The 22,849-nt window shown below is 47.1% G+C and overlaps 2 protein-coding genes across 2 annotated transcripts in view; both read left to right on the plus strand.

The window, feature by feature from the left end:
- Nucleotides 1-5,644, plus strand: part of LOC137426788 (uncharacterized) — a 41,358-nt gene extending 35,714 nt beyond the window's left edge. The window contains exon 5 of the mRNA XM_068115675.2: nt 3,291-5,644. Coding sequence (XP_067971776.1) covers nt 3,291-3,859 — 569 coding nt within the window. The 3' untranslated portion in view covers nt 3,860-5,644. The remainder of the gene's footprint in view (nt 1-3,290) is intronic.
- Nucleotides 5,645-7,850: 2,206 nt separating this feature from the next.
- Nucleotides 7,851-22,849, plus strand: part of LOC137426794 (uncharacterized) — a 150,189-nt gene continuing 135,190 nt past the window's right edge. Inside the window, exons 1-2 of the mRNA XM_068115692.2 lie at nt 7,851-7,969; nt 10,187-10,284. Of these exons, the coding sequence (XP_067971793.1) occupies nt 10,276-10,284 (9 nt within the window). The 5' untranslated portion in view covers nt 7,851-7,969; nt 10,187-10,275. The remainder of the gene's footprint in view (nt 7,970-10,186; nt 10,285-22,849) is intronic.

Here is a 22,849-nt window from a genome sequence, read left to right on the forward strand (position 1 = left end):
GTGTAAGACAACTGAAGACGAGATGGGATAAATCTGTGCATGAGAGAGAGCAGTTTGCTTTGGAAGAATTCCCAGGAAGAATTGATGTCAGAGGCAGTAGAGATGGGAGACCAGTCCAGATGATTGATGGCTGCTTGCAGCCCATGCCAGTCGGGCTGAGTGAAATGCCAGACTCGTCGACGCTAAGGAGGCTCTCTGAGAATGGCCAGAGAGATGTCCACTTTAACAAGCACATGATCAGAAGAACCGATTGGAGCAGAAGAAGAGCAGCAGAGATTTGCAGGGAAGTTTGTCATAACCAAGTCTAGAAGAGAAGATACTCCATTGACTTAGATCCGGGTCGGGAAATTGACAGATTGTGTCGGTCCCAATGAGTCACAGAAGTCATTTGCTGAGGTGCCATGGCTGGTGAGAGAGGAATGCACACCCAGCCAGCTGGCATGATGACAGTTGAAGTCGCCACATATGAGGAAAAGAGAGTTGGGATGAGTTGATAGAAGCTGGTCCATGTTGTCAGGCAGCGAAATGTAAATCGAGTCATCACTGTTTGGAGGACGGTACAGAACGCATATGAACAAAAGGTGGGAGCGCAGAGGAAGCCGTAGCCAGAGGTACTCCTGGGGGTGGGGTAGAGAGAGCGCAGTGCAGGGAGAGTGAGGAAGAGAGTTTTTGATAAAGATAGCACCCCCACCACCAGGACGAGGCTCAGGTCCATCATACCGGAGGAGGGAGTAACCAGGAAGAGATATTAAGGAATCAGAGACATCTTGAAGGAGAAAAGTTTCTGTTTAGCAGATCAAGTCTGGATTGTCAGAAGCAACCTGAATGGAGAGATCAATCAGGTTTGAGCGAAGGCCCTGGATGTTTGAGGTCCATATCGTTAATGAGGAGAGAGGGGGAGCATCAGGTGCAGTTGAGGGGAGGGGAGGGGAGGGGTAGGGTCAGATTAAGGATGAGAGGGGGAGGCAGGGAGAGCAGTTTATAGTGTGCCAGAGATTACAGAAGAGTTACAAGAAAGGGAAGGATGAGGAGGACGAAAGGTTTGATGGTGATGGGATGAGGCACAGTGAGGGGTTCTTTGAGGGGGGGGGGGGCAGAGGAAAGTAGAAGGTTGGGGGAGGTGGTGGTATGAGATAGAAGGGAGATGAAGTGGGGAGGAGGCAGCTTTGAGGAGGAGGTAGGAGGGGGGAGAATTGGAGAGGGATGGTCGGGGGGGAGATTTGAAGGGGAGGGGTTGGGGGGGAGTTTTGAAGGGGAGGGGTTAGGGGGAGTTTTGGAGGGGAGGGGCAAGGGGGGAGTTTTGGAGGGGAGGGGCAAGGGGGGAGATTTGGAGGAGAGGGGCAAGGGGAGAGCATAGAAAGTGGATGATTAATGAAAGACGAACATTTATAACAAATTGGGTTTATTGTGATTTTCAAGTTAGCAATCCATTTAAGAACGATGGAGGAGGGGTGGAATGAATGTGAATTTCGAGCATGTGGTGATTTAGAATGATGATTGAATTTTTTTTTTGAAGTGGAATGAGTTGGAGAGGAAATTGAAAAGAGCCTTTTAAATAGGAAGAAAAACAGCGTGTTGTAATATACCACTGAATAAAACACTGCAGGGGAAAGTTTAAACATATTTAAACAGAACCGTGAAGAACGATCTTATATTCACAAAAATACCAACGGGGAGAGGGAGCCTGGAGGGACAACCACGAGTCATGTGAACAGGGCAAAAGGTGTCAGCGAAAGGAACAGGGCAAAACAGATCTGGGGAATGGCGTGTAAATGGGGGTGAAATGGGGGTGAAACACATGGTCGAAGAACGAACGAATGAAAAGAACAAAGAAGGAAAAAAAATTTTTTTTAAAGTTAAGAATTTAAACAAGGAAGTATGGGGTGAAAATAGTGGGAAAAACTGAGAGAACGAGAGTAGAAGGACCACAATCGACCACTGGGAGAAAACAAAGCCTCAAGGTGGGAAGCTTCAAGAACTAGGCCGCAAAATAACGTGGCACGAAATACTCGACTATTTTATACAGGTATGAAAGATTAACACCGATAAATCTTCCTCGGGACGCACTACAGGTACACACACGTAAGATAAATACAGTTTCGACAAAAATACAATTGTGAACAATTACTTAACTTCGAGCGTGCGTGAAGATCGGGACAGCTTCGAAAAACCATTTGGTTTCAGTCCGTCTGTAAACACAGCACGTACAATGCAATTTGTTCAATTCCTCGATTCCAGTTGAAAAATGCTCCTCGAAGAGGAATCATTAAGTTTGGTCGATTGAGGCAAAATGTGATTGCATTGACTCGATGTATTCATCTTGCATTAGCGTATCCGATTTTTGATCTGTTAGCAGGATCTTTACTGTAGCATAATGGTAACAGCCCTAAGGTGAACACACAGGTTCCTGTATATCCATGAGATTGCACAGTCATTGGAATAACCTGCTCTCATTAAGGATGACATGCAGGTTTCATTCTGCGACAGTTTTTATTGGTTCAAACTGCTCTGTGGAGTCTTTATTTATTTATGCCTGCATGTCCAGCATTGGATTTCATAAAAGCAGGTTTCCTCTTTTAATTAATTTAAGATAATTTTTTTTTTTTGTAAATTATGAAGTCATTATGGCATTATGTTTTTCGGTTGTCCATCCGGCTGTCTGTCCGTCCGTCCATCTGTGATAGGTTTTTGTTACAGCAATAACTTGAGAGTGGCTGTCGGGATCTTAGTCAAACTTCGTGCATGTATATATAATGAGGTAAAGATGAACTGATTATATTTTGGGGTCACTAGGTCAGAGGTCATGGTAGGTAAAAATGCTGTTACCGCAATAACTTGATGGGATTTTGAGCAAATTTGGTAAAAGTATATATGATGCAAAGATGAACTGATTGGATTATGGCATCAACAGATCAAAAGTCAGAGGGCATGTCAGGTAAAAATTTGATAACTTAAGAATAGATGCATGGATTTAAATCAAACTTCGTACAAGTATTATAATGATGTAATAATGTGGGTGGAAGCATATCGATCGATGTGACGTCGAAGAGTATCGTTCTTGTTTTAATTAATTTTATTTTCAAGAAAAACTGCTTTGGGACTTACCTTGATGGGAAGCAAAATAAAAAAAACTTCAATTTATTCTCACCAGAGATTTCTTCAAATTAATTGTTGGGATGTGTAAGGGATGGGGATGTTTTTTTTTAACGGTTTATCTTAAAATAATATTTTCTTCCCATTGAACTGAAGTGGCGTATTAAATGCTTTTTTGATTCTCTTTATCCTTTCAGGTGATGATGCAATTAATGATTTGAAGACAAAAAGAAAAAGACTTAGGTTAGAGCCTGAAGCCCGGAAACGAAGCGTCGACAAAACATTATGGGACACAAGAAACAAAAACACAACTTCGTCCAACCGTCTGGTACCAGACAAGCGGATGAAACCCGATGGTGCCTGCTGTCCCAAACGCTGCATGGAAAGCGTCCACTGTGACCACAGACGCCAACTCTTTGACACCTTCTGGAGGATGACCAATAAAATGGAGCAGGACCTCTTCTTGTGCAGCTCGGTGTCTGAGATGCCGGTCCAGCGACACTACAACAAGGCGAAGCCTCAGTTGTCACGCCGACAGCACACTCGCTGTTACATTTTCTCGTTGGAAACGGGACCTGTGCAGGTGTGCAAACTGCTCTTTCTAGGCACTCTCGGCATCTCCAGTGGGCGCCTGGATCGTGCACTGAAGCGTCAAAAGATCCCCAGTGTCGAGATGTCTCATCCGCTGGACATCTACCCCAAATATTTTGCAAGCGTTTCATCCTGTCCACCACCAATTCTTCCAAAACCGTCGGCTACGTGGTGACGTTTGTGGTCCACTTGAAACATGTTGGATCATTGACTTGGATCCCCGTCGATGATGACCAAGAACATTGTATGTAGCCCTACTGCATGTAATTTTATCAGCTGGATTTTCCCTTCCAAACAAAATTTGGTACAGAACCATTGCTGTGGTACATTGATACAACGTTATCCATGCGACTTAGAATTTTGTGATTCGCTGCTGGAAATTTGCCAGTGCGTTTCCTTTTTTAAAATGTATTTATTTGATACCAATTCGAGACTCATGGAAGAGCTAGAGCAAAGAACAGACCAGAACTTACCAAAAGAAGAACAGTGGAAAGAGGGGAAAAACAACAACAGCAAGGTATATAGGGACACTTTGAGGCAGAATGGGCATGTGGAAGGATGACATCAAGAAGAGGATGATATAGGAGGTGAACAAGGTAAATACAAGCTCAAACCTAGCAATAAGAGGAATGGAAAACTGGATGGAACAACAAACGAGAGGTGAAGGAGAGGAAAGGAGGAAAAGCACAATTTGGAAATGAATTGGTGGGCTTGAAGGGTCGGGGGGAGGAAAGCATTAATGGATGTTGACAATATCATGAGTATGAATGACGGATGACCTGATGTGGTGATGAACAGGCATATTGAAGGCCTGAATGGAGAAATGGGATTGAACAGACTGAGAAAGTTTGTTACACAGGTGGGATAAAGGAAAAAACAAATGAATGGAGGTAGTGATTTTGAGAGCTTTGGTTTCCATTCCATCAATCTGAGAAAGGCATGTGGCAGGAGTGTTAACCCAAAAGGGAGAGCAGTGCTCGATTGAGCTGTGGTTTAAGGCCTTCTAACCTGGAAAAAAGTTCAGATTTGCCAAGGAAATACTTTGCAGAACAGAAGTTTGCAACTGACTTGGATGACAGCTTTCATATCAGGTTTACAGCATCTTTCCTGACAGCCCAGGAAAGGCCACAGCTGACCATGAGCCCAAACGTTTGATTGAATGAATTTCACTGTTAAGAAAGTAGATTGGAAGGTTTGCCAGACGGTCTTTTCAGAGAGACAGATTGTGAGAGTGTGCGATTTGTCAGGATTGAAAGACATTCCAAGTGTTTGCCAAGCTTGTGATTCTATCAAGGTCTGAAAAGAGGGAATAGGCTTCAGCCTGTCTGAAGGATGACTTATAGAATCGCCAGCAGAGGGCGTGGTCATCAGCAAATAGACAAGGATTTTAGAGACAGATCATTGATGAAGATCAGGAATAGGACTGGACCCAGAACACTGCCTTGGACCACTCTGGCCTTGACAGGGAGAGGAGATGAGGATCCCATTGAGCCACACGTTGCCGAAGAGAGGAGAGGAAGTCAGTAATCCATGTGTGGAGGTGGCCTTGGATGCCATAAGAGGAGAGTTTGGAGAGCATGGCTGGATATTTGCCTGTGATATCAAAGGATATCAAATGCTAGACATAGTCATCGCCAAAAATATTGGCACCCTTGCACTGTTTTCAAATAATGCATCATTTCTTCCAGAAAATTGTTGAAATTAAAAATATATTTTGGTATCCACATATGTATTTATTTGGTTTGCAGTGGAACAAAACAAAAAAGCTTTAAAAATTACGAAATCTTAGCTTATTCCACACAGAAATCCTAAAATGGCCCGGACAATATTATTGGCACCTTTTAGAAGTTGTTAGAAATAATTAGATGTCAAACAGTTGATTATCCTTTACTTTGGAATTGAACTCACCTGTGGTGAGTTGCAGGTGCCTGCAAAATAAAAATCACTCATTCCACCAGTTTGAATCGAGAAAAGGAGTCATTTTGCTGTTTTGTGTCTGTGTGTACCGCAATGAGCATGGAGAAAACAAAAAAAACCAGAGAATTGTCTGAGGAGGTCAGACAAAATATTGTAGCTAAGCATGGACAATCTCAAGACTACAAGTTCATCTCCAGAGACCTTGATGTTCCTGTGTCCACCGCACGCAATGTTGTCAGGAAATGTAAGGCCCACGGCACTGCAGCCAACCTCCCTGGACATGGCCGCAAGATAAAACTTGATCGGATATTGAAGCGAAGGATTGTTTGAATGGTGGAGAAAGCACCTCGCTCAACTGCTAAACAGATTCAAGCTGACCTTCAGACACAAGGTACGACAGTTTCAACTTGTACCATCCGTCACCAACTCAATGAAAGGGGGTTCCATGGTAGGAGACCCAGGAGGACCCCACTCCTGAGAAAGCCCAGCTGGAGTTTGCCAAAACACACCTGAACAAGCCAAAATCCTTCTGGGAGAATGTCCTGTGGACAGACGAGACCAAATTAGAGCTTTTTGGAAAAGCACATAATCTCTGTTTACAGAAGACAAAATGAAGCCTTCAAAGAAAAGAACACCTTTCCTGCAGTCAAACATGGAGGAGGTTCAGTGATGTTTTGGGGTTGCTGTGCTGCCTCTGTAGTCCGTGGGCTGAGTAGGGTTTACATGCACCCCCCCACAACTTAACCTCCCGGGTATGTCCATGTACCCCCCACCCTCGGGGTTAGGAAAAACCATGTTAACAGAAAAAAAAACTCATTCCCTCATAGTTTGACCTCTGGTGACCTCATTAGTGACCTCATTTGCATATAACACATATCATTGTAAAGAGTGTCCCAGGACAAACATTTTGAGGGGTCATATGCAACCATAGGATGACTAGGTAAAAAGTTATGGCCATTTGAATTTCGCCTACCCCTAATTTTCGGAAATCACTGACACAGGGGGGGTAACATCAAAATATGCGTGGGAGGTATCTTGGGAATGAGTTTTTTTTCTGTTAACATGGTTTTTCCTAACCCCTAGGGTGGGGGGTACATCGACATACCCGGGAAGTTAAGTTGTGGGGGGGGGGGGGTGCATGTAAACCCTACTCAGCCCACGGACTACTGGCACTGAGTACCTTGAATGTGTGCATGGCATCATGAAATCAGGAGAGTACCAAGGCATTTTGGAGTGCAATGTGCAACCCAGTGTCAGAAAGCTGGGTCTCATTTGACGGTCATGGGTCTTGCAGCAGAACAATGACCACAAATACACTACAACGAGCACCCAGGAATGGTTCAAGACAAAACGCTGGACTGTTCTGAAGTGGCCAGCAATGTCCAGATCTAAATCCCATTGAACACCTGTGGGGAGATCTGAAAACAGCAGTTGGGAGAAGGCACCCTTAAAATCTGAGAGAACTGGAGCAGTTTTCACAAGAAGAGTGGGCCAAACTGCCAGTAGAGAGGTGTAGGAAGCTCATTCATGGCTATGGGAAGCGCTTGACTGCAGTTATTTTGTGCAAAGGCCGTGCTACCAAATATTAAGTCTGGGGTGTCAATAATTTTGTCAATGCCGTTTCTTTTTATTTTATGATATAAAAGGATATATTAAGTTCTGATTCAAAAACAAAGGTTATGTAATAACAGTGAAATAAAGAATTGTGGAGACCAAATACTTTTGTCAATTTAACTTATTTTTTAGAGAAATTTGTGAGTTATTTGAAAAAAGTGCAAGTGTGCTAATATTTTTGGCCACGATTGTATGGCCAGAGACATTCGCGGCTCTCATGTCTGTTCCCTCATGTATTATTATTCTTTTTTGTGCTTCCTTTTTTTCTTAGTTGTGTATAATACTTGTCATTGAGCCCTGAATAACTACCTGTGTAGTTCGAACCTACCATGTTCAAATATTCATTTGTGTGAATGGATAATGGCAACCTTCAGCACGTCTTCTGGATCCAACTACCTGGAGCACCTTCATTGGCACTTGCCGTCCCTCGTGGCCTTGTCTTACAGAGACCAATAGAGTATCTAATTTTTATTTTTTGCCATTGCTTTGCCTGAAGTGGACAAAACAAAATCAGTCAAAATCCACTTTTTGCCCACTCGTTGGAGGAGAAACGTGGAATGAGATCTGAGGTTTTCTTTCTGATGTATGTTTTACTCTTAACGGAATTTCTTCTTTTCATGTAAGGTTTTGTGTGTGCCGGATCGCCGGTGTAATTCCTACCTGGAAGATGTATTTCAGAATGCCCGACATGCGTGGACATTGCTGTGCACTTTTTGGACTCGAGTTCACCTGGTCTCTCTTGCTCGACGAAAGGGTAATGCTCGAAACGTCCTCCATATCTCGCTCCCCACACACATCGTCTTTCAGTTGAATAAAATCCATTGTTTTAACAAGGCTTGGCAGTCGTAACACGTGACACGTTTTGTGAAGCCATTACAGGTAATGTACAGACTTTGTAGAGAGGTTATTCTCTTTAATGTGGTCTTGCTGTCACGAGTTTTTGCAAATCACTAACAGGTGTAGTTCTGTTCAATTTAAATTTGAAACCGTACTTCATTCTTTTGTTTGTCAGTCCTTTATATCTGCAAGTTAAAGGATATTTACTCAATTGCATTTATTTATGTTTACCTTTACAAAGAGTTCCATGGCATGACAAAAGTTTACAAAGCAAGACCTTTCATTTTGACCATACACAACACTTCCGCAGTTGTATGTATTGTTGGGAAATGACTTATAGGGGTTAACATTGCTTAGCATTGTTTAGCTATCTCGGGAACGTGCACGGTGGTGGGCCTGACGGCGACCAGAGGGAGGGCAGCCCTGGCAGGAAGGCAGGACCAGTCTGCGATGCCAAGGCAGGCCCAAAACGTCATTGGCAAACCCGAGGAGAAGCACGCAACACAGAGCCAGGAGTGCAGCCCTGAGCAGAATCCGTGAAACATCCATGACAGTCCCCGTCTTGCCAGCAGCCCAAGGGGGGCATGGACAGGCATGAGGGCACAATGCAGAGCCAATAATATGGCACCATTCACGACTCCCAAGGCTTCAGGCATTCTTCCATCACTATCCTTGCTCAAACCCCAGCCGATCAAACCCACCGCCACAAGCCTCCCGGCCACTGCAGGAGCAGCCTGAAAGGTCATGAACCAGGACATCACTAAAACCACCACATTCACGAACAGGGGCATGCTGGCAGGGGAGAGAGGGTGCACCTCGCCATCACCATGACTATCAGAGGGTCGGTCACTGTAGAACCACGTAGGCCTCAGAGGCATAACTTCAGCACCGAACCGCTTGATACAGGCAGCCCAAGAGGTCAGGACAGTCATTATTGATCCATATTGAAGCATTGGAACTTCCTCGTTTGCTAAATTTGAATATGAATCAGAATATGTATACTTAAAACAGAACTCCAAAACTTAGGACACTTTTCACCATGATACACGCACAAAACTCCGCACCGGCTAATCCCGGGGGACTCTCTTCCCCATCTGCACCGTGTCCAGCCCATCTCAGCCAGAATTTCACCAATCTCTCCATCTAGCCCATCTGCACACCAATCTCCTCCCTCAGTTCATCCATCTTCCTTTTATCCACCCTCTTCACTCCTGCAATCCTCCTGACCCAGTTGTTCTCGCAAACCTGCAGCATCTGTTGGTGTCTGTCAGTGCCACAGTTTCCAACACGTAATGGTAGACCGGCGTTACACACATCAGAACCTTCCCTTTCAATTTCCTTGATATCTTTACCTCCGCCACCGAAGGTAGACATAGGTTACGTTTTCACCCCTGTTTGGTTGTCTGCCTGTGAACAGGATATCTCAAAGTTGTGGACGGATTTGGAGGAAACTTGGTGGACCGGTTGGGTGTCTGACAAGGAAGAATCTATTCGATTTTGGTGAAGATCTGAATATAGATCCGGATATGAGAATTATTTAATTTATTAAGTGATTCCTCGCCATTGGGAGATAGGGCCAAAAACGATACATAGCAGGATATTTCAAAAAGATATGGACGGATTTGGACGAAACTTGTTGGACGGGTTGTGTCTGTGACAAGGAAGAAGCGATTCAATTTTGGTGAAGATCTGGATCCGGATCCAGCCAGTAGAATATTTAAAGTGATTCTTCACCATTGAGTGATATGGCCAACCAGATGGAGGTATGCTCTCTATTGAGTGCCGCTCTAGTTTATGATGTAAAACATATTTAACAGATTAATCAAACAACTTCATCCTGCTTGTTGAAGCATTCATTACTGGGGCATGCACATGCACACTGTTTATAGTGCCCATGCATATTGTGGCAGAAATTGCTGGCGGTGCAGCTGTACCACTGATGCAGTGGCCCCTGTAGGTAAGAGCACGAATTTGTCATTTGTTCAGGATGCCGGCGATAACTCACCTACTCTTCACGAAGGACACCGCGGTATCTATAACGCTAATAGATGGCCTCACAACTATAAATTGATGACTGATTTCTTAACAATTGGAACAACACCACGATATTGTCCTTGTATCTTGTGTCGGACAGGTGGGGTTGCTGGACACAGCCTCAGTGGTGTCCATCTGGTTACTTGTTGGCATTCCGCATGCGAGTCGAGACCTCACAAGGTGCTGGAGATGACACAGGTGCAAACAACGTTAACTTCAGATGCTCAGACGGATCTATGCTTATGGGTCATGGAGTAATGACTGTGGAGGAAAGGCCATCTGTGGTCTGCGCACTAAAATAGAAGAATGGACGACTGCTGGAGATGACACAGCACTTGATGATGTCCAGTTTTACTGGTGTGAAGAAGGAAGACCAAAGTTAACTGAAAATAATATTTTAATGCTGTAAGTCTGATGTAAAGACAAATCATACTGCATTCCTTTTAAGGGGCCATCTATTTATTACGAATATCAATATAGTGAAATATTTATCCTTTTCCCTTTCGCTAAACACAACGGTCCAACACTCCTCATACATACATAATAAATAGATACCCCTTACCACAACAAATATTCCACAACATCATGTCTGTGCAAATCTCTCCAAAATCTTTGCCAAGATAGACTTTGGGTCTGTGTCTCACTACCAATTATTACAATGATAAACTATAACGACACACGGTAGAGCTAACTCGACACTGCCATGTTTAACAGTTTACATTTTGTATCCCACTGATAGTCCAGATCTGCATCCGGATCTTCACCAACATCGAATCATTTCGTCCTTGTCGCATAGCCAACTTGTCCACCAAATTTCGTGCAAATGTGTCCACAACTTTTTTAGATATCCTGCACACAGAAAGACAGATAGGGGTGAAAACAACCGCTGTCCACCTTTGGATACATCCCTCTTGCAGCAGGTAGCTGCTGGTTTTGATCATTGCTGGGACTCCAGCAGTGCCGCTGATGTAGTCAGTGGTCGATGGAGGTTAGATGGCAAGAGTTTTGGAATTTTTGCCAGGATGCCGGCGATAACTCACCTACTTTTTTTTTCTTTTTTTTTCCTTTTTTTTTGTATACAAGATCAAGGCTCGTGAAAGAGCGAACATTAATCACACAGAAAGACAGACACATAAAACAAATAACATCGGGAGCGGTAGACAAGATGGGGAGAGAGGGGGAAGGACACAAACACAACATTTGAGAGCAGGCACCGAGAGACATGGAGACATCGAGAGATCTGTGGGAGGGAGAGGGCTTTGGGGGGGAGGCATGTGAAGGGGGGGAGGCATGTGAAGGGGGGGGGGGGGGTGGGAGAGGTATAAACATATGGACACTGCCAGGATTTCCAGGAAAGAAGTTGGAATTTCAAACAAGGTGGATCTGGGGTGAATTAGTGGGGGTAGAAAAGATCAAGGTTATGGATCGGGGAAGATAAGAGATGGTGGTGAACAGCTGTTTTAAAGACCTGGAGGGAGGAGAGGGATTGAAGGGAGTGTGGGAGTTTGTTCCACAGGTGGGAGAAAAGAGGAATGAAAGAGTGAAGGTGAGCAGAGAGCCGAGATTTCGGCAGTTTAACCATCAGAGGGTTGCTGGCAGATCTTGTGCGACCTGTAGGAATATTTGGGGGACAGAGCACAGAGAGAGCTGGTGGAGCAAGGCCGGAGAGGAGTCGGTAGAAGACAGAAAGGCCACCTACCTGCCTGCGGTGAGTGAGTGAAAGGCCCTCAGAGATAGCTTCATCGCGGGAGATTCCAATGATTTTGAAAGCTTTGGATTCAACAGCGTGAAGCCGAGCCAGGTGTGAGGCAGGAGCACCAGCCCATAGGGGAGAACAGTATTCCATTGAGCTGCGGATGAAAGCCTTGTATGTGGTGAGGAGCTCAGGTGTGCCGAGGAAGGACTTCGCACGACGGAGGATGCCCAGTCGGCGACTGGCTTTGGAGGCCAGCTTGGAAATGTGGTTTTCCCAAGAAAGATCATGGCAGATAGTGAGACCCAAAAGCTTGAGTGACAGAACTTCTTGGAGAGGATTGTTGAGAAAGTAGATGGGAGGGTTGTCCAGTCGATCTTTTCGGAGAGACATAGTAAGAGAGTGAGATTTGTCAGGATTGAAAGACATGTTCCACTTGTTTGACCAGTCTGTGATTTTGTCCAGGTCTTCAGAGAGTGAGGAGGCTGCAGACTGCCGATCTGAGGGAAGAGGAATGGAGCGGCAGAGAGTGGAGTCATCAGCAAAGAGATAGAGAGGATTTTCCAGAGAGTCAGAGAGATCATTGATAAAGACCAGAAAAAGCACAGGGCCCAGCACACTTCCTTGGGGAACTCCAGCCTGAACAGGAAGGGGAGATGAGAGAAATCCATTCAGGGCTACACGTTGACTACGACCAGAGAGGAAGTCCGCAAGCCATGCATGGAGATTTCCATGGATACCATAGGAGGAGAGTTTGGTGAGCAGAGCTGGGTGCCAGACCGTATCAAAGGCCCTTGATATGTCAAGGGAGACAGCTCTGATTTCCTGTTTGGCATTGAGGACCTCCATCCATTGTTGAGACAGCAGAAGCAGCATGTCCAGAGTAGAGTGACCTGGTCTGAAACCAAATTGATGATCAGAGATCAAGCCATTGGAGAAGAGGAAAGATTTCATATCCGAAGCAATGATGGATTCCATGACTTTGCTGATAATTGGGAGCAGGCTGATTGGTCTGTAGTTGCAAGGATCTGTTTTTGCACCTTTTTTGTGTAAAGCGGTAATGTTAGCTGATTTCCAGGATGCTGGCAGATGACCTTGAGCAAAAGATAGGGTGAAAAGAACAGAGAGAGGGTGAGACAGAGCGGCAGAGCAGGATTTTAGGACCCGTGGGCTGATGCCGTCTGGTCCAGTTGCAGAATCAGAGTCGAGGTTTGACAAAATCTCCTCCACCTTGTCAGGAAAGAAGGACACAGAGTCCAGGAGCAGTTGGGTTCGACTGGGAAAGGTGGGAACAGAGAGAGATGGGTTTGGGACTAAGGATTTCGAGGCGAACACAGAGTTGAGGCATTCGGCTTTGTCACGTGCGATGTCAACTGTGTGGCCATTTGAGGTAAGGGAGGGGATGGAGGGGGAACAAACACCAGAAACGGATTTGACCAGACGCCACCAGGATTTGGAGGAAGGAGACAGGTTTGAGAGTTCATTCTTGAGTGAGGAGAGATAGTGCTTCCTGGCACTCCTGAGGGTAGACACACACTTGTTCCGAGCTTGGTGGAAGGAACTGAGATTTCCTTCAGTTGGATTAGCCTTCCAAGAGGCAAAGGCAAGTTGTTTCAGGGCAACTGCCTCACCACAAGATTCAGTGTACCATGGACGGGAGGAAGGGTAAGACAATTGAAGGCGAGATGGGATAAATCTGTGCATGAGAGAGATCAGTTTGCTTTGGAAGAATTCCCAGGAAGAATTGATGTCAGAGGCAGTGGAGATGGGAGACCAATCCAGACGATTGATGGCTGCTTGAAGACCGTCCCAGTCGGCCTGAGTGAAATGCCAGACTCGTCGACGCTGAGGAGGCTCTCTGAGAATGGCCAGAGAGATGTCCACTTTGACAAGCACATGATCAGAAGAACCGATTGGAGCAGAAGAAGAGCAGCAGACATTAGCAGGGAAGTTTGTCATAACCAAGTCTAGAAGAGAAGATACTCCATTGGCTGAGATCCGGGTCGGGAAATTGACAGATTGTGTCAATCCCAGTGACATACTCTTTGCCAAAATCACCGTGAAATCTATAACATCAACTGACTAATGCGAAAGCAGATGGACCTAGTTTAACTCTACCCAACGCAATACCATCAACAGCGGTTGCTAATGAGGTCTCAACTCAAGGTTGCCCAATTGCTTCTCCTCCCATGCAAGAAAGATCTTCACAGGGTCGTACCAGGGACCACCACCCAAATGGGCAGTGTACGTGGTCACATGGATTTTCACAAGTTCATATTAACACCAGTTCCAGCCAATGCTGTTTCTGTCTTAATGACTTCATCAGGAGGACAAAGTTACAGAGGGCATGCCCTTTCGCTCCCCTCTCCTCATCATCCATCCCCCACGCTCCCCCCGAAAATCCCCTCCCTCTTCCCTCTCCTCTTCTCAAGCTCCTCCTCTCTCAATATTCCCATCACGAAGCGACTCTTCGTTGCCGGGCAACTCCGGGTACTTTTGCCAGGACTCAATATGTGGCCATGACTTGGGATCGTCAAGCCAAACATCTGCTAGATGCTTAGAAGGACACTTTTATCGCTCAATCGCATTCAATCTCACCTCATAACGATGTTTGGCATCGTTACTAAGATTTTCTAGGAAATTGAACGACACACGGGCGGCCTACACAACAAAAATTACGAATAGCATCACTTAAGCAATGGCGGTCAAATCGTTGCCAAGGAGTTGTTTTCACCGCGCTAAAATGGCGGCGGCCGTTGATAACGACAAATTACCCAAAGCTGCGTCCACTCTGTAAATATATTAATAACTTGAACTAACGTTCAACTAGATGCACGCCACATAAAATGATCATCGTCGTTATAGGCTGGAACAGCTCATTGAAAATAATCCAAAAAAAAAGTAGCCGATAATTTAAACTATTCACTGAACCTCGCGATTCACGACTGGGCGGTGTACTCGGCTTCGTTGCTCCAAAGGGAGTACATCTGTACATTGAGTGGCTCGACTGAGTTTTGCGTATTTTCGACATTAATTGGCGATTATTCTTTATTAATATATTATTTTAAAATATAAACTTAACAGGTTGAGCCTATTTTAAATTTATTAAATTTATTCGGTGATTACAGTGGAAGGCAGAGAAACACGATTAGCAACTCGGAAAAGTATTAGTAATATTATTTAATAATCGTAATTAGTTGTAACATAGCCGCAGCTCCCTTACCCTGGCAGTTAACACTTAACATAATGTTATCGGAAGGAATAAAAAGGTAGTAAAGGAACAGTTATTTTTCTCAACAAGAAGAAGAAGATTCCTGTTGTATTAACGGTTTTAGGGCGAACGTCCAGTGACTTCTTTATTCTACAAACATATAGTGATATACCGTGTATATCTAAAACCTGAAATACTAAATTCTCCGGAAGATCGACTTTATGAAGAACACTTTGCAGAGCCTCGCACCGTGCACATCCCTACGACGAGGCCTTCAGAATTTGGCTTAATCAAGCTCAAGGTGAGCGAGGAAACTGCCTAACTCAGCCCGAAGTACCTCCCCCAATGAACGAAAGCCCATCATCGTCATCATCGGTGACCTGGTCCGAGGGGAAAAAAATACGGGACACTCGGGCATGGGTCAAGCGGATGCCGTAGGCCCCGTTGCCCATTAAGCATTATACGGTCGTCGGTCCCAGTGTGAATGCACAGGTTATTGTGGGAAACGTACAAACAATATTACATCGTTTAAATGGATTCAAACGTTTGAGGGTGAAACTTATAAATTAAAAACAATTACAGCTTGAAGTAGATTTTTTTTGCTTTTTGACAAATTACCGAACAAGTCCACTCTGCTTCACAATTTTCTCGAGGTTTCAGAATACAATATTGCAATACGACAAAAAATACCAAAAGGTAAATTGAACAATTGCTCAAGCATAACACTGTATGTCTTATCAGATGGTTTGTGCACATTTATTTCTTATACTTTGCATTTGATGCAACAGCCCTAAACAGACCAGGATTAGATTTGGCAAAGGCCATGAAATCACGATGTGGCACTTGTACATTGCATGCATGCAACCTGCAGTTCAGCTTTCATGAGATCAACACTAAACCTGCTCCGACAACCACCCCACCTTTGTCCCATCAGCGAGAACACTCGCTCAACACGAACGTTTGATGTGGGTGTGCTCAAGGCAAAATTAATCAGAGGGTACAGGTTTTTCAACTCCTTACTTGCTGCAAATACCTGCTTCCATTTACCTGAAACCGTTTGATCTTGATCAACACCCTTCAACATTGGTAAGCAAATGCAATATTCATCATAGAAACCATGGGAAATGGAAAACTCCACGAGCATGCTGTACAGTAAGCATACTGTCTTAGCTCATACAGTAAGCATACTTACTGTACTCCACGAGCGTACTCTCTTAGCTCTTTCACGAGCCTCGATTCTGTATACAAAAAAAAAAAGAAGAAGAAGCTGCATGACAATTTTCAGTATTTTAGGAGTCGTGGACGGCGAGAGAACGAGGCCATTTGGTTGAGTTCAAAGCATGTTTATTCGTACAGAACCCGGCACACTCTGTAAAGCCCGTTTATCGGGCAGCAATATATATACACATCATGCCGGAGCGTTTGCCCGGGAAAGGCGAGACCGGGCGTGCCTGGGCGTCCTGGGCGAGTCCTGGAAAGGCGAGTCTGGACATGCCCGAGCATCCTGGGTGAGCCCTGGAAAGGCGAGAGCGGGCATGCCCGGATGTCCTGGGCGAGCCCTGGAACGGCGAGTCTGGGCATGCCCAGGAAAGACGAGACCGGGCGTGCCCGGGCAGCTCGGGCGAGCCTGGGAACGGCGAGTCCGGGCATGCCCGGGATAGGCGCGTCTGGGCCTGTCCGGGCGGCCTGGACGAGCCCGGCATGGTGATCGCTCCCTGGCCGCGTCCTCGGTAGGTGCAAGGCGATTGTGTATACCCAGCGGTAACCGCTACACACGCCCCTCCAGAATCGACTTGCACCGGCAGGGTCAATTTAAGGGGGGTCCTGATGACCCGGCCGAAGCGACCCCTGGAGGGTCGTGGGGGGGTCCGGTGCGGTGGTGGGTGGTCGTGCGGGGGGAACTGTGGACGGGGGGCGGCCTCGCCGCGACGTACTCCGCTGTGCGAAGCGCTGGGGGGACGTAGGACCGGGGTTGAGCCGACCGAGGGGCTGGTCAAGTCCTTGGGGGAGGCTGCCGAGGTTCCTCGTGGGCCTCCCGAGGTTGCAGTTCGCGGGTGCAGTGCCGAGAGGCTCAAGCAGTGCTCGGCGTCGGTGCACGCGAAAAGCGGTTGAGCCAACCGAGGGGCTGATCAAGGCCTTGGGGGAGGCTGCCGAGGTTCCTCGCGGGCCTCCCGAGGATGCAGGATCGGAGAAGTAGTTGCGGCTGTAGTTGTAGGCTGAAGTTGGGCGAAGGTGACGAACAGCAGTGCGCGCGAAGGTAACGAAGCAGCCGTGCCGCGAACGTCAGAGCGCGCGCAAGACATGAGCAGCAGTGCCACCCACATCGCGTAACTGCGTTCCTTCGGACGGTCCTCGAGCGGGGTCGCCCCTCCGGTCGTAGAGGAGGAGCCGAGCGCGGTGCGCGAACCACATGGCCGCTCGCCGGCTCCAAAACTCCGGCAGCGCGATCGAAACCGCCGTGTTCGTTTGCAGCCCCCGAATCCGTTCGGGGGTAGTCAAGGTCACCAGTTTAGGGGTCATCAGTTTAGGAGTCGTGCAGCCCCCGAATCCGTTCGGGGGTAGTCGAGGTCACCAGTTTAGGGGTCATCAGTTTAGGAGTCGTGCAGCCCCCGAATCTGTTCGGGGGTAGTCGAGGTCACCAGTTTAGGAGTCGTGGACGGCGAGAGAACGAGGCCATTTGGATGAGTTCAAAGCATGTTTATTCGTACACAACCCGGCACACTCTGTAAAGCCCGTTTATCGGGCAGCAATATATATACACATCATGCCGGAGCGTTTGCCCGGGAAAGGCGAGACCGGGCGTCCTGGGCGAGCCCTGGAAAGGCGAGTCTGGACATGCCCGGGCGTCCTGGGCGAGCCCTGGAAAGGCGAGAGCGGGCATGCACGGGCGTCTTAGGCGAGCCCTGGAAAGGCGAGGCTGGGCGTGCCCAGGCGTCCTGGGCGAGTCCTGGAAAGGTGAGTCTGGACATGCCGGGGCGTCCTGGGCGAGCCCTGGAAAGGCGAGAGCGGGCATGCCCGGGTGTCCTGGGCGAGCCCTGGAACGGCGAGTCTGGGCATGCCCGGGAAAGACGAGACCGGGCGTGCCCGGACGGCTCGGGCGAGCCTGGGAACGGCGAGTCCAGGCATGCCCGGGAGAGGCGCGTCCGGGCCTGTCCGGGCGGCCTGGACGAGCCCGGCATGGTGATCGCTCCCTGGCCGCGTCCTCGGTAGGTGCAAGGCGATTGTGTATACCCAGCGGTAACCGCTACAGTATCCTTCATCAACCAGTCATAACTGGTGGAAAGCAGCCATTGGCATTTGTCACGAAAGACACACATCCTTTTTGTGGTTGCCTTCCTCTTTTTAAGTAAACTTTGGCCCTTCAAAGTTTCATCACTCCCAGTCCTGTGTGATGACTCCGATGACGCCATGATGACAGGATTGACAGTGTTTAGTTTTCGGCAGCTGCTTGGTCTTATGGATGGCATATTGTTGCCATGATGGAAGTGTTTGTGCCAGCGCTGCATGCCGCCTTTCCTTTCCCTTTTCTAATATTGAAAGGGAATATTTTCCCTTTCCCTTATATATAATTATTGTTGTTACATTATAGTTTTGTTGTTTATTCGTGGGTTCGGAATTAAACCCTGGGCGAGATCCAGGAGATCACGGCGAGGTCACGTCTTTTCGAAGCTGTTCCATGCGCTCACGCTTTCGAGGCTAAGTGATCTTTCACATTTGTGTTTTCGGCGTATCTTTATCTTTCTTTCGGTGTATGTACCTATTGGGGTGACTTTAATAGGTTTCTCGGTGTTGGTTTTTCATACCTGTGTACAGAATCGTCGGTTTTTTTTCGTATCGTGTATTCTGAGGCCTAGTGTAGTGCTAGTAGTAGTAGGCTACCGTGTCCTCAGACCTTGGCTTGAGGCTTTTGTTTTTTGTCTCAGCGGTTCTTCGATCGCGCTGCAACTACTGTCTGTCTCTGTTTTTCACGGTCTTTTCACCCATACTCCCTTGTTTTAAAATCTCCAAAAAAAAACCAAAATTTTTTTTCCCTTCCCTGTTCTTATCCGCTTGTACGTTCTTATTTGTTCTTTCGTTCTTCGTTCTTTTGCTCTTTCGTTCTTCGTTATTTGTTCTTTCGTTCTTCGACCACGTTGTTCGAGATCACGTGATCAAGTTGTTAATACATGTTTCATCTGTCCCCTGAAGAACTTTATTATTATGTCATATTCGATAACACTTTTTTCTACTTCTTCTATAAAAGGATGCTTTCGACTTGCTCACCAATTCTATTCATTCAAAAAAAAAATTCCATCTCTTACAGTGCATCTTTCATTCATTCCCTAAACTCTCCAGAACTCCACCCATCCTTCAGCGTCCTCAAACGTATTTTTGACTCGAATGTCTCAAGAAACTCATTTTGCAATAAATGTTCGTTTCCCATAAATCGTACACTTTTCAAAATCCAATCTCACCCCTCCCCTCCAAATCTTCCCCATCACCCATTTCTGTCAAATCTTCCCCCTTGCCCCTCCCCCCCAAATCTTCCCAAACACCCATCCCTTTCAAATCTCCCCCCCTGCCCCTTCCCTCCTAAACTCCCCCCACACCCCTCCCCTCCGAGACTCTCCCTCACTCCTCCCCTCCTAGACTCCCCTCTCACCCCTCCTCCTCAAAGTGTCCTCCCCGCTTCTTCCCCCTTCCAACTTTCACCTTCATCTTCCTCAACCTTCTGCCTCACTCTTCCCCCTCCTCAAATAACACCTCACTGCGCCTCACCCAAACACCATCAAACCTTTTGTCCGCCCCATTCTACCCTTTCTCCAAGCTATTCTGTAATCTCTGACACACCTGCAACAGCTCTCCCTACCTCTTCCTCCTCTTCCACATCCTGCCCTACCGCTCCCCCCCCCCCCCCCCCTGTTCTGTATCCGATGCTCCCCCTTCCTCTTCCTTAACAGTATGGACCTCAAACATCCGGGGCCTTCGCTCAAACTTAACTGATCTCTCCATACAGGTTGCTTCTGACAAACCAGACGTGATCTGCTTAACAGAAACCTTCCTCCTTCATGATGTCTCTGATTCCTTGGTATCTCTCCCAGGTTACTCCCTCCTCCGGTATGATAGACCTGAGCCTCGTTCTGGAGGTGGGGTTGCTATCTTTATAAAAAACTCTCTTCCTCACTCGCCCTGCACTGCCCTCTCTCCACCTCACCACCAGGAATACCTTTGGCTACGGCTTCCCCTTCGCTCCCACCTTTTGTTCATATGCGTGTTGTACCGTCCACCAAACAGTGATGACTCCATCTACATCTCGCTGTCTGATAATATGGACCAACTTCTATCTACCCATCCCAACTCTCTCTTCCTCATATGTGGTGATTTCAACTGTCACCATGCCAGTTGGCTGGGGGTGGGTACCTCTCTCACCAGCCATGGCTCTTCAGCAAAGGACTTCTGTGACTCACTGGGACTGACACAATCTGTCAATTTCCCAACCCGGATCTCAGTCAACGGAGAATCTTCTCTTCTGGACTTGGTTATGACTAACTTCCCTGAAAATGTCTGCTGCTCTTCTTCTGCTCCAATCGGCTCTTCTGATCATGTGCTTGTTAAAGTGGACATCTCTCTGACCATTTTCAGAGAGCCTCCTCAGCGTCGACGAGTCTGGCATTTCACTCAGGCCAACTGGCACGGTCTTCAAGCAGCCATCAATCATCTGGACTGGTCTCCCATCTCTACTGCCTCTGACATCAACTCATCCTGGGAATTCTTCCAAAGTAAATTGCTCTCTCTCATGCACAGTTTTATCCCTTCTCGTCTTCAGTTGTCATACCCTTCCTCCCGTCCATGGTACACGGAATCTTGTGGTGAGGCTATTGCCCAGAAACAACTTGCTTTCGTCTCCTGGAAAGCAATTCCAACGGAAGGAAATCTCATTTCCTTTCACAAAGCCCGAAACAAGTGTGTGTCCACCCTCAGGAGAGCAAGGAAACAAAATCTCTCCGTTCTCAAGACCGAACTCTCTTATCTGTCTCCCTCTTCCAAATCCTGGTGGCGTCTGGTCAAATCTGTTTCTGGTGTTTGTTCCCCCTCCATCCCCTCCCTCACCTCAAACGGCTACACAGCTGACTCCACACGTGAAAAAGCTGAATGCCTCAACTCTGTGTTTGCCTCTAAATCTTGTGTCCCAAACCCATCCCTCTCTGTACCCACCGTACCCAGTCGTACCCAGCTGCTCCTGGACTCTGTGTCCTTTCCTCCTGACAAGGTGGAAAAGTGTCTGTCAACCCTCGACTCTGATTCTGCAACTGGACCTGACGGCATCAGCCCACGGGTCCTAAAATCATGTTCTTCCGCTCTTTCACTCCCTCTCTCTGTTCTCTTCACCCTCTCTTTTGCTCAAGGTCATCTTCCATCTGCTTGGAAATCTGCCAACATCACCGCTTTGCACAAAAAAGGTGCAAAAACAGATCCCAGCAACTACAGACCAATCAGCCTTCTCCCAATTATCAGCAAGGTCATGGAATCCATCATTGCTTCAGATATGAAATCTTTCCTCTTCTCCAATGGCTTGATCTCTGATCATCAATTTGGTTTCAGACCTGGACACTCCACTCTGGACATGCTGCTTCTGCTTTCTCAACAATGGATGGAGGTCCTCAATGCCAAACAGGAAATTAGAGCAGTCTCCCTTGACATATCACGTGCCTTCGATACAGTCTGGCACCCCGCTCTGCTCACCAAACTCTCCTCTTTTGGTATCCATGGAAATCTCCATGCATGGCTGGCGGACTTCCTCTCTAGTCGTAGTCAACGTGTGGCCCTGAATGGGTTTCTCTCATCTCCTCTTCCTGTTCAGGCTGGAGTTCCCCAAGGCAGTGTTCTGGGCCCTGTGCCTTTTCTGGTCTTCATCAATAATCTCTCTGACTCTCTTGAAAATCCTCTCTATCTCTTTGCTGACGACTCTACTCTCTGTCGCTCCATTCTTCATCCCTCAGATCGGCAGTCTGCAGCCTCCTCACTCTCTGCAGACCGTGACAAAATCACAGACTGGGCAAACAAGTGGAACATGTCTTTCAATCCTGACAAATCTCACACTCTTACGATGTCTCTCTGAAAAGACCGACTGGACAACCCTCCCATCCACTTTCTGAATAATCCTCTCCAAGAAGTTCTGTCACTCAAGCTTTTGGGTCTCACTATCTGCCATGATCTTTCCTGGAAAAACCACATTTCAAATCTGGCCTCCAAAGCCAGTCGCCGACTGGGCATCCTCCGTCGTGCGAAGTCCTTCCTTGGCACACCTGAGCTCCTCACCACATACAAGGCTTTCATCCGCAGCTCAATGGAATACTGCTCTCCCCTCTGGGCTGGTGCTCCTGCCTCACACCTAGCTCGCCTTCGCGCTGTTGAAACCAACGCATTCAGAATCATTGGAATCTCCCGCGATGAAGCTAACTCCAAGGGCCTCTCACTCACTCACCGCAGGCAGGTTGGTGGTCTTTCCGTCTTCTACCGACTCCTCTCTGGCCTTGCCCCCCAGCTCTCTCTGGGCTCTGTCCCGCAAATATTCCTACAGGTCGCACAAGATCTGCCTGCAACCCTCTTTTGGTTAAACTGCCAAAATCAAGACTCTCTGCTCACCTTCACTCATTCATTCCTCTTTTCTCCCGCCTCTGGAACAAACTCCCTCACTCTCTTCAATCCCACTCCACCCTCCAAGTCTTTAAAACAGCTGTTCACCACCATCTCTTATCTTCCCCCATCCAAAACCTTGATCTTTTCTACCCCCGCTAATTTCACCCCAATTCCCCTTTTTGAAATACCAACTTCTGTCCTGGAAGTCCTTGGTGTCCTTGTGCTTTATACTTCTCCCT

The sequence above is a fragment of the Myxine glutinosa genome, chromosome 5, assembly GCF_964187855.1.
Source record: "Myxine glutinosa chromosome 5, kmMyxGlut1.1, whole genome shotgun sequence".
Lineage (NCBI taxonomy): Eukaryota > Metazoa > Chordata > Myxini > Myxiniformes > Myxinidae > Myxine > Myxine glutinosa.